The sequence below is a fragment of the Ursus maritimus genome, unplaced genomic scaffold (assembly GCF_017311325.1).
Source record: "Ursus maritimus isolate PB19 unplaced genomic scaffold, ASM1731132v1 scaffold_23, whole genome shotgun sequence".
In the NCBI taxonomy this organism is placed as follows: domain Eukaryota; kingdom Metazoa; phylum Chordata; class Mammalia; order Carnivora; family Ursidae; genus Ursus; species Ursus maritimus.
Genome location: NW_024424786.1, coordinates 29,853,473 through 29,864,945, shown reverse-complemented (window position 1 = coordinate 29,864,945; position 11,473 = coordinate 29,853,473). Strand labels below are relative to the sequence as shown.

The following is an 11,473-nucleotide window of genomic DNA, read 5'->3' as shown; positions in this document are numbered from 1 at the left end:
CGCCGGCTCCGCGCCGCCTGCCGCGGCCATGGCGCGCCCTCGCTCCGCCCGCCCCGCGCCGCGCGCCCCCGCGCCCCACGCCCAGGTGCTCGAGAAGCGGCCGCCGCTCCAGGAAGTGCCGCCAGCCGCGGCCGCAGGACCCCGCATAGCTGGCCGGGCCGCTGCCTGCCCGCCGCCGAGCACGCCCCCTCGGCTGCGCGGCAGCACCGGCTCGCGGCGCCCTCTGCCGGCCGCCTGCCGCGCCGCCACCCGCCTCGGCAGCCGGGAGAGGGAGGGGCCCGGGAGGGGCGGGGCCCCGGAGGTCCCGCCTCCCCACCCCTAGGCAGGTCCTCCTGGATCCCAGTGTCTCTTTGGGGCCTCACACAGCCGCACTGAGCACACCCAGGCACACGCGATCGTCTCCTCCCCTTAGCCCCGCCCCGAACAACCTACACGCTCCCAAGTGAACACCCGCGAGGGCAGCTGTCACCACCTCTCTGCCACAGCCACACCTGCACAGACACCTCTCTTGCGCACCCTGTGCCCACTCCCAACCACTCATACAGTCTCCACCCTTACCCCCTTGGCTCTCCCAAATCACACCCCCAGGAACAGAAGTCATACGGTGTTCCCCATCCACCCAGAACAAACACGCCTCTCACACACACTTATGCTCACCCATTACTTGAACTAACACTTCCCACCCCAGCGTCACACTCAGATATATATACCAGGACCAAAGTCACTCAGTGACCCTACGCACACCAACAAAGAACATACACGTTTCTCATACAAATTCATCTCTCCTCAGCTCTTCACAGTTGTTTCCAACCCTTTTGCACACGCCTAACGTCGTGTTTTCCCAACACAATATCAACGGATCCTGTAGCTCTCTTACACTACAGGAGTCACCCGCACGCCTCTTACACACTCATATGTACACGTAAGGACCACACTCTCATTCACCAACACAGACACCCAGAGGGAACATACACACCTATCTCCTGCTCACAGATTCCCCCAGAACAGTGACATGTTGCCACGTCCCCCTTATGCATGTATCACCCACCCAGAAACATACCTCACAGACACACACACACAGCCCCAAAGGCAGCAGAGGTTGTCCCCCTCTAGAGATGAGGAAAGCAGTTGGAGCCAGAGCAGTCACCTGGGGGTGGCCCAGCCAGGACCCACGCTGGGAACCAGCCGCTGGGGCAGCCTCTGACCGCCACCCCTGCAGGGCTGACAAAGGGAGGCCAGGAACCTCCCAAACTCTGCCACCCTGGTGCCCACATCAGTTGCCCGCTGTTTCTGTTAGCACTCCTCTCTGCAAAGCCACATCCTGTGTCACCTTCACTTTCACCCTCTCCTCTGGGCTTCTGGCGGCCCGTTTTCCAGCCTTGCCCAGCCACATATAACCCATGCTCAGGGCTGTGACCTGTGGTCAAGCCTGTGGCTTTGAGAAATAGCCGGCACCCAGAAGCTCAGAACTTTCTCCCAGTGTCCTTCAAGGTTTCTGTGGACCTGGAGAAGGACTGACCAGGGAGGTGGGGCACCGGCCCTCCAGCCAGCAAAGGTGCCAGGGGGACCAGGAGGAGGGCCGTGAAATCCCCAAGTGGGCCTGACACTGTCCTCCTGGGGTGCACGGGTCCCTCTGAGGAAGTTTCCCAATGGTTCTGACACCAAGCTCTGTCTGAGGGAGGAGACCAGAGGCAGTTGGAGACCCCACAGAGTTTGCACACAGCCTTACAACACCCAGTACCACACTCCTGTGGGGGCTCTTCTTCCCAGATCCCCCTGCTGTTAGCTCCCTCAACCCAGCCTCCTGCCACACGGTCCCCCCAACAATTCAAACATCAGAACCCTCTCCCCCTGTCAAGAACCCCTTTGCCCTTGTCTGAGCCTCTGCGGAGCCACTGGACTACAGGACTACAAGCTCACATTTGCCACCACCCCCGCCCCAGAGAAAGGACTCAGAGAGGGCCAGAAGTCCCGTGCCCATTCCTGGGCCACCTCGAGTACCTACTGTGTCCGGGGGGCCTCGGTGGGGATCTGTGGCACGTCCCACGAGCGGTAGCGCCACATCTGCCTCAGTGCCCCCGGCCTTTCCCCTTCTTCTGTCCCCAGCGCCTCCGCGGGGCCCAGAGCTGTGGCCTCATCGCAGCCTCCCCCGGTACTGTGGCCAGCCCCTAGTACGCTCATCCTGCCCCTGCCCGGCGACTCTCTTCCTCTTTCGGCACTTCCTGACCGGGGGGCCCTGCGAGAGGCCGGCCGGCCGGCTGCCCCGCAAGAGGACGAAGGCCCCGTAGGCGCCTTCCGCTGGCTGGGGCAGGAGGCTGGTTGGGAAGAGGAGCTGCCTGCGAGGGCAGGAGGCAGGTGAGGACAAGCCCAGCCCAGCAGCCGGGAGACGGCCCGAGTCAGAGGCTGCCCGTCAACCGCCAGGCTTGCCTGGGCTGGAATCCGAACTTCGAGCTTCAGTCCGGCCTTCCTCTCTGCTCAGACTCTCTGTGATCTTCCCCTCTCGGTCCTGCTAAGATCTCCCACTTCATCACGACTATGTGGGTACACTGGGTGGGCAGTGGCCAGCCCCCACACACGCCTCTCTCTCCTTCACGCCTCTGCCAGCATCACAGGGCTGGGCGCACAGGACAGCACTGGAGGGGGAAGAGTAACCAGAACGGAGTCGGAAGATGTGGGCTCATGCCCTGTTTCTGCCACTTACTGGATCAGGTCAGAGAGGGTGACTTCTCTGAGTCACCTTCAATCCTTTCTGGAATAAGGTAGGATATAAACAGATAGACTGATGAATATATGTCAGGGAGCTTTTCTGAGCCTCAGTTTTCTTATCTGTAACATGGAAGGGGGGGCAATAGTAATAATTGGGCTCATGGAGTTTAGTGAGGATTAAATAAGAGGACAAAGGGTTTGCAAATTAATTCATTCAGTAAGTATTTATTCAGTGCCTTCTATGAATCAAGTGCTATATTAGACTAGATAGCCCTGAGCGAGGAACCAGGGCTCCAACCTCACAGAGCTCAGATTCTAGTGCGGAAGACAAACAGGAAACAAATACTATATGAAATAATATCAGGAGTACTAAAGAGACCATGAAGCCAAAATGAAGGGGAAAGAGTTTGAGGAGGAGGAAAGAGTAGATCTCCTACCAGGGAAGACCTCTCTGAGGAGGTGACATTTGAGAACAGACCTAAATGAATCGAGAGAACAAATGACATGACTCTTTGGGAGAACAGCATTCTAGGTGGAAGGAACAGACACAGCAAAGGCCCTGAGTAAGGAATATACTCGATGGGTCTGAAAAATAGCAAAAAGCCCTGCTGGACTTTGAGGCCATTGTGAAGATTTAGTAAATAAATAGTAAAGCATACACTGACTCCTCGTTGTTAGGGTTGGTTCTGGGATGGAAATCGTCCCTTCCTCAAGCACTCTTTAATCACACTGTTCTGTAATTAGTTCTTGAGCTTTATACGTGTTTGTTACCCCAGAAAGGCTGTAAATCTCTCGAGGACAGAAATGGTGTCAGTTCAGTTCAGTTCAATAAACATTTACACTGCACAACTTGCAGACACAGGAATGTACACGATGCCATCCCAGCCCTCGGAAACCTCCATCTGGTGCTTTAGTTACCTTTGTGTCCCTCGTGACCGGAACATAATATTTCTCAATAAATATTTGTTTAATAAATTATGCTATGTCATGAATAACTAACACTCAGTCATGATAAAACAATGGTTAATATTTCTTGGACAGTTCTATGCCAGAAGCCTTTGGATCCTTACAATGACCCTATCCTGTTATTTTCCTCCTTTTACAGGTGGGGAAACTGAGGCCCAGAGCCACTAAGCTCATTTGTCCAAGGTCACCCAGCTGGTAAGTGGTAGAATTAAGAATCTCACCCCCAAGTCTGTATCCTTAAATAAGACATCCCTGCCTCTTTGGGGTTGAGACATAACATAGTGATTACTCGGAGGCTCTCCCCCTTTACAGCAGCTCTCCCTCCAGCCCGTCATCTTTGAATTTCTCCAGGCAGGTCCTGTATGCTGTGGCCCATCAGAGACTCTGCCAGCCAGGCCAAGGCCTCTTTTAGAAGACGGCTTTGCGGGGCCATGTTCTCCTCTCCCAGAGATTCTGCAAGGAGCTGGAGCGGTTAAACAGAGGAAATGGGGCTGGGCTTGTTTCTGGCAGCTCCGGAGCAGCAGAGAGCAGGAAATGCGACTCCTGAAGGGGGAGGCGGACAGGCTGGAGGCTCCGAGAGGCAGAGCCGTCCTGACTGTGCGACCAGGAGCCCCTTAGGCTTGGGCTCCTCCAAGCTGCCAGCACTTTCCAGGTGGAGTTGGGAGGACAAGGCTGGAAGGGACAGGTGCACAGGGCTGGGGAGGATGCCCTTGACAGTTCCTAGGACAACATGTGCCAGCATTGGGGAGCTGGGGACCCCTCAAAATGCACCCAGATATGCACAGGAAGAGGAATCTGGGTAAGAAAATTATTCTGGGCTTTGTTGAGGCCCCAGAGGGTGAGGTGCTCTACTTTCAGTGGCCTGGATGAGCAAGTGGGAGCTGGGGAAAAGAAATGTACCAGGGCACGGAACGCTCAACCCACGATCTGGACAGCCTCTGCTCTCAAAACCAGCCCAGCCAGCCTCCTTGGCCTGACCTTCGAGGCTCCTTATGCTCTGGTTCCTGCTGCCTTTCTTTTTTTGCCTCTTTGTCCAGGCTTTCCCTGTGGATATTTTCGCTCAGCTCACACCATGCCAGTGCCCGCCTCACACTAGGTGCTCAATAAACATTGCTTCTCCTTTTTTCACACTTGTTTTAACATGCCACCCTCACCCCTGCCAATCCCTTCCGCCTTTGGTTCTCTCCTTGGCCTTTCTGCCCGTCAGGCTTGACCAATCAAAATCACCATGCTTCCAAACCCAGGCCCAAGAAGCAAAAGCGGGAAGGTGAAAAGAGTCCCAGACACAGAATCCACAGGTTCGAACTCAAGCCCTTTGTTGTGTGACTCTGGGCACATCACTTACCATCTCTGGGTTGGACCAGATGATTTCTAAAATCTCTCTGCTCTGATTCATTTGACTCTCCTTCCCAGCCTCCAGGAGTTTACTTATTCATTTGTATGACAAATATCTTATAAACACCTAAGTCTCGAGTGCCGCCCTAGAGCCAGCATTCTCACCCACTGATTTATCTCTGACACTCACTTCTGTCCCCAGGGATATTCCTAGATCGTGCGGCCTTTTGTACACATCAGTCTTGTGTCCTTACAAGATTCTTGACCCCGGTGCTGCTCGTAGCTCCGTGCTGAGTGCACAGTGTGTGCTCAGTGACTTCCCATGGAAGTGGAGAGGTGCTGAATGTAGGTGCCCACCAACTGAGCAGAAGGAGGGAGGCTGGCTTCCCGTTTGCACTAGCGGCTGTGGTGAGACATGGGGAGCTTTCTGAATCTAAGTCCCTCCTCAGCCGCTAAGCCTGTCCTCCAGGCACCTGCCGAAGCCCTTGGGAGCCATCCAAAGCCCAACAGCACCTGCTGATCGCTGGCTCTGCCCAGGTGCGGGGCCTCTGCCCCCACAGAGGAGACAGATGTACCTGAGTGGGGCTGCAGGTGCCACTGGCAAGTGACAGATGGAAATTTGATTAGACTCCTTCTGGGCAGCCTCATTAAAGTCATGTGCAGGAAGAAATCGGGAGGGGGGTCTGGGATCCTCCCCCACTGGGGCAAGAGAGCTGTGGGCCTAGCACTGGCGGCTCAAGGGCAGTCCCTCAATCCACGATCTCTCTTGGAAGCTGTCCCTGGGTACCTCCCAGGTCCCCAGGCTGGAGGCGAGCAGAGCCTGGGTGGTTCTTCCATTACTCTGGGTCAGCAGGATCTGCCCAAAGGAGCTCCCTCCCACCCCTGTTGTAGCCAAGCCCCCGGGACAGGATCAGCAGGCCTCCTGCCCTTCAAGCCTCCTACCCCTATCTATCAAGTCATAAGCCCCAGTTGCAGAAGCACCTTTCAGCCTTCTTGCCTCCTGTCCTACTACCCCCCTAGAGATAGGTGCGTTTAGAGCCAAAAGAAAAGATCCTTAAAGATGAAAGTCCAGGCCCTTGGAAGCCTGAGTAAAAAGGGCTTTGGAGTGAACTGCCCAGTAGCCCTCAAATCCCCGCCTACTCTGAACACTGCCTAGTCCTCCTTCTGCAAACATCTGTAGGCTGAGGACACGGATCACGCACAGTCCAGCTCAGCAGGAAGCCAAATCTCATCCTAGTGCCTTCCCTACCCACTTTGTATATCCTTGATGTGTGCCAAAATAGGGTTGGAGAAGACCCTCTTTCTGGGATCCCAATCCCCGCACTGCTCTGGGCTCCACCTTTGAGCACTGCCCTCCATGGCCATTGACTCCCTAGTCAGCAAGAACCTCAGGTTTCTGAGGGAAGGAAGGATCTCCAGGCTGGGCCTGGTCCCTGCCCTTCCCAAAGGAAGGAAAATAGATAGACCCCCCCAGCTTCCAGCTTCCTCTGGCAGCGGACCCCTCCTCCAGCTCTAGCTTAGCTCTCTGCCCCCGGTTTTTGCATTTTTAATTCAGGACAGAATGTGATCTCTTGCAGCTCCTTGCTTTATCCTGTTGCTATTTAAATTACAAATCGGCCCCATCTCCCTGTCACTCTGGGGTTATTTTTAGCTTCTGGTAAATAGCGGCAGGGAGAGCTGGATCAGGTGCCCCTCCCTTGAGGAGCTGTGTCCCTGCAGCCCCATGCCCACAGGAGGGCCTTCCCTGCCAGTTGGCGCCCCCAGTCGCTCCCCCCCAGCCCCTCTCTGGGGGTGGAGGGGGCAGGGGGAGGGCTGCAGTCTGGGACGTGCACCCACGCTCAGCCCTCGCTTAGTCTCTGTTCAACTCTGCCACTCCCAGGTCTTATTACCCACCCATCACTCAGGGCAGACCTCCTTCAGGGGCCTTCCTGGACACCCCCCGCCCCGCCCCGCCCCGCCCAGAGGTCCAGCTATAGAGGGCCAAAGATCTTCTAACTTGGGCCTCATCCTTGCTACAAGGCAGGAACTTTACGTATCTTATCTTCCTTAATCTTCCCAGCCCTGCTCCCGTGCGGTATTATTGCTCCTGTTTTCCATATGAGGAAACAGGGTCAGAGGGGAAAGTGACTCAACCGGCGAGGAAGGGCCCGGCTGGAATTAGAACCCAGGTCTCGCTGACCCCAAAGACTGCTTGCGTGTGCAGTGCCTGTCCCGGTGGAATGCGCATGCCACTTTGCCCAACGCCCAGGTTGATTCCCAATGCCAGCCATCACTGTCTTGCCCGTGTGTTTGTCGCATCCCATCTATTGGGTCAGGGATGGGCAAACCACGGCCAATGGGCCATATCCGGCCTGCTGCCTGTTTTTGGGTGGCTGTGAGCTAAGAATGGTTTTTACAATTTTAAATGGTTGGGGAAAAAAGCAAAAGAATAATATTTGTGACAGTGGAAATGATATGAAATTTAAAGTTCAGGGTCTATAAATAAAGTTTTACTGGAATGCAGCCACGCTCATTCATTTACATATTGTCTGCGGCCATTTCTGCGCTACAATGACAGAGACTGTGGGACTTGCAAAGCCTAGGATATTTACTATTTGGCCCCATACCAATTCATACTTTTGGCGGGGGAAGGGACCATGCCCCACACTCATACAGCACCTGGCCCAGGGCCGGAACTATAGATGCAGGTGCTGGTCCTCCTTCAGGGTCCTGTTGGGGCCGCAGGAGCACCCAGCTCAGGGGAGCCCCCTGCCAGCCACACGCGAGTGATTCAGCTCACGTTACCTTTTCTCTCTCCTTCAGCTTCTTCACCGGTTTCTAGTGCTTCACTACCAAAATTACCTGGGAGGGTTTTTAAAGTTGAGCTGCTCAGGTCCAAGCCCGGACTACCTACAGCTGGGTCTCCAGGGCTAGGACTTTAAAGATCCCCAGGTGACCCGGTGTGGGAACCACTGGGCTTAGCTCCAGAGACCCCAGCTCTGCGTCTTCTGACCCTTTGAGAGCAAACCCAACGTTCCTGGTACCCCTCTGGCTTTTCCCAGGCTGGACGCTGCCCTCCAATGGTCTCTTGAGCCCAACCCTGAGCAGTCAGGACTTTCTCAAGTATAGGGGAGATAGCTTTCCTTCTTCAAGCCCAGATGCAGATACGAGAAGTTCCCCCACTCCCCTTGCCCACCAAGAGTCACTACTGGCACAGACCCGCCATCTTTCCATCCACCTAAAGCAGCTGCCAAGGTTGCATCCAGCCCACAATGGGGCTGCGGGAACCTATTTCCCAGAAGCCATCACGTCCCTAAAAGCTTCTAGTGTCCTGCTGAAAGCCCCTGGCCTCACTTACGTCAGAGATAGCCAGGCCTCAATCCTGCTTCCGCTTCCACCCCTCGCCCTCAGACTTTTGTGCCCCCGCATTTCTGTCTAAAAGCCTTTTCTCTCTGTGAAGGGCTTTCAACTGCTTTTCTTAGCAACTCCTCACAGCGGGGTGGGAGGTTTATCTGCGCGCCAGAGCTGCATGGAACTGTGGCAGGCGGAGGATTGAAAAAGGCCACTGTGGGCCCGAGTCTTGCCGCCCCCATCCCCCTCTCCACACCCCCCTGCGGCCTGTACAAGGAAGGGTGGCATCCGTCACCGGGACGTGCGGGACTGCAGCCACACGGGAGGGCTTAGCCAGAAACCCAGCTCATTCTGCTGGGGTCCCCCTGAGAAGCCCAGGGCTGTGCTTTTCCAGGGCCCTCTCCCAGGGGGGCTCTTGACTTGATGCCTTGTGCTGCTCTGGTCCTAAGATTGGGCTCCTAGCCTAACTGCGGGGTATGAGGAGATGGTGCCCTGTGTGATCTGTCCAGGGGTGACAGCTGGAGGCCCCCCTGGTGCTGTCTCCTGTAGCCCTCACACAGGGGACCTGGAGGTCTCCTGATCCCTTTACAGCTAGGGAGGAGCCACAGCTGGGTCACCCTGCATCCTTTGAGACTAGAGGCCTCAAGGTTGGGCTGTGGAGGGGTGTCCATTCAGGAACCACTCTGGGGGGATCCCAGCCCTTGGCACTGCTTCAGTGGGGAGGGGGCACACGCACGCACACGCACACACCCCATCTCAGCCCTTTCCTTATTCTCTGCTTCCAATCCTCTAAGCCTCAACCCCATTCCGGCCTCCTTTCCAGCTTCAGATGCTGTTTGTCCCCATTCCACAGCCAAGGAAAATCTTGGGGTCATCCCCTTATGTTACAGATGGAGAACTGAGGCTCAGAGACGGAGAGCTTGCCTAGCTCAAGCACATACAGCAAGTCCCCGGCAGAAGTGAGCTACAAGCCAGGTGTCTGGACTCCAAGACTAATATTTGTTCTAGGATTCTACATTCTATGCTCCATTCCCCGTCAGTCCCTGGTCCTCTCTCTTCCCCCAGAGGACTTTCAGGGGCTCTATTATCTGCAACCAGAAGGAAGGGGACAGATGATGACCTCCTCTCAGCCTGGCATTCTGGAAGACCTGGAAATGGAGCCCCCTGATTCCTTACATACCCTAGAAAGTGAAGGTAGAGCCCACGTGAACCCAACCTACTTCCTATTTATTCTGAGCATCTCACTTCATGGTGGTGATGTTTCCTCCCCTTCTCTTCCATTCTCCCTCAAGTGATGGAGGCCTAATGGTCTCATAGTCCACTCAAACCCTTCAAGCTCCCAGGGCTGGGCCAGTTTTATGAAACACCTTCCCAGAAGCCCCAGGGAGAAGCAGGGCAGCTTGAGACACACCTCAAGTCCCCAGGTTGTAAACAGACAGGAAACCTGTCTTCTCTAACAAGGCTGATGGCTTCAAGGACTCCAGATGCCTCAGTGTCCCCGCTGGACCCACCAGAGGAGGTCACTCTGGTCTAGGGGCTTTAGAGGGGCAGCAAGTCCAAGTTGAGGCTGTGGTCTGGGAGAGGAAGAGGAAGGGGAGGGCTGCCCCTGCCCTGCCTCCACCCACTCCTCAGACCCCTCCTCTGGGTAACTTACCCACTCTTGTTGGAGGGGCAGCCCTTCCTCACCCTATTCTAAGTCATAAATGTGGTCTCTGGGGCCCACTGCAGCAGATTCCTCCAGGAACCCCCCTGGGCAGGGATGGCAGGCCCAGGGAGGCTGGGGACATTTCACAGGCAGAAGATTTGGGATGCCAGTGAGGGGCTGTCAGGGCAAAGAGGTCCAGGAGGGGATTCCTGCTTCATCTCTAGGCAGCAGGGTCTCAGCCATGGTGGCCGAAAGCAACTTAGTCGCTTCTATGAGCCAGTGGTCAGCGCACAGGAAAGTTCAGGTAAGGCCTCTTGACTGAACGGGCGTCCCTCTTCCCCCGAAGAAGGGGCAGGGGCCATCTCCTGGCTCTCCTCAGCAGACAGACGTTTGTGAGGATCATGTCTCGCTTATTTCTCTCCTCTGCGCCTAGTACAGTGTCTGGTACTCAGCGTCAGGAATTCCATGTTGAACGAATAGAGAGGGGCTTCCAAAAGCGCCCTCTTCCCCTTGCACACGGAGAGCAGAGACCCCTTGGCAGTCATTTCTGAATCCCCAGGGCCTAGAGCAGCGCCAGGCAAGCAGCGGGGCCTCAACGAACGCCGATTGCAAAGGGGGGGGGGGTGGTCCCAAGCGTTGCGCTTCCCTCTGCCCCCGCTCTCCTTACCTGTAGGACACCTGCTTGCGTAGGTGCATCTGGCGGAACCGCTCCTCCACCGGGGGCACAGGGGCCATGCCCCGCGGTCCCTCGGGCCACGGCTGCGAGACCTCGGCCTCCTCCCCCCGCCGGCAGCGCCGCCGCACCACCTCCTCCTCGGCTGCCCGGCCGCCGCCAGCCCCGTCCCCGCGGGGCCCTCCGCCGCCCGGCCCCTCGGCCATCCCGCTGCTGTCCTCTTCCCGCGGCTCCTGCGGCCTTTCGGGCTTGCCCGCTAAAGTTCAGTCTCCCTTCCTCCTGGGCCCGGGGACGCGAGGCGGGGAGGAAGGGAGGGAAGCCCTGGGGCCCGCACGTCCCTCCCGACGCCGGGGCTCAGACGACGGGAGCAGCGATTTGCCCGGCGCCGCGCCTGGGGAAGGCTGGCGGGGATCCTCCCGCGCCCGGGGGGTCCTTGGTGGGTGTCGGGGTGCTGCGTTGTGCGCGCTGGGGCGCTCCCCGGACGGCTGGAGCCGGAGCCCGAGCCGAGCCGGAGCCCGGGCGGCAAGCGCGCTCCTGCAGCCGCCGCCACTGCCGCGCACCAGAGTGTCACCTTAGAGACACCCGCCAGCCCGCGGGGTCCGGGGGGGAGGGCGCCGCCCCGCCCAGCCAGCCGGCTCGGGGCGCGGAAGGAGCGATCCCGGCCCAGCCGGCGGCGGGCACGAACCCTGCCCCGGGCCGAGGCCGGGGGTGTGGGGCGCCCGCCAGAGCCTGCGCCACCTTCCCCGCACCCCGATTCTCGGCAGCTGCCAATCACCGCCCCGCCCGTCAATCAGCTGCTGTCAGCCCCCCCCCCCCCC

At 57.4% G+C, this 11,473-nt stretch overlaps 1 protein-coding gene and 1 long non-coding RNA gene across 7 annotated transcripts in view; one reads left to right on the top strand and one right to left on the bottom strand.

The window, feature by feature from the left end:
- DGKZ (diacylglycerol kinase zeta) overlaps nt 1–2,198 on the bottom strand; it is a 32,462-nt gene extending 30,264 nt beyond the window's left edge. For 3 of the 6 annotated variants that reach the window (XM_040639016.1, XM_040639017.1, XM_040639018.1), the window contains exon 1: nt 2,006–2,197. In XM_040639016.1, the coding sequence (XP_040494950.1) occupies nt 2,006–2,181 (176 nt within the window). In that variant the 5' untranslated portion in view covers nt 2,182–2,197. Of the gene's footprint in view, nt 1–2,005 lie in introns of all 6 variants that reach the window. The other 3 variants (XM_040639014.1, XM_040639015.1, XM_040639021.1) reach the window with 2 other exon arrangements.
- A 6-nt stretch (nt 2,199–2,204) lies between these two features.
- Nucleotides 2,205–4,792, top strand: LOC103672330. Its single transcript, XR_005837099.1, has 4 exons — nt 2,205–2,355; nt 2,605–2,759; nt 3,812–3,867; nt 4,024–4,792. It is a non-coding gene; the product is annotated as an uncharacterized LOC103672330 (long non-coding RNA).
- Nucleotides 4,793–11,473: the final 6,681 nt, after the last annotated feature.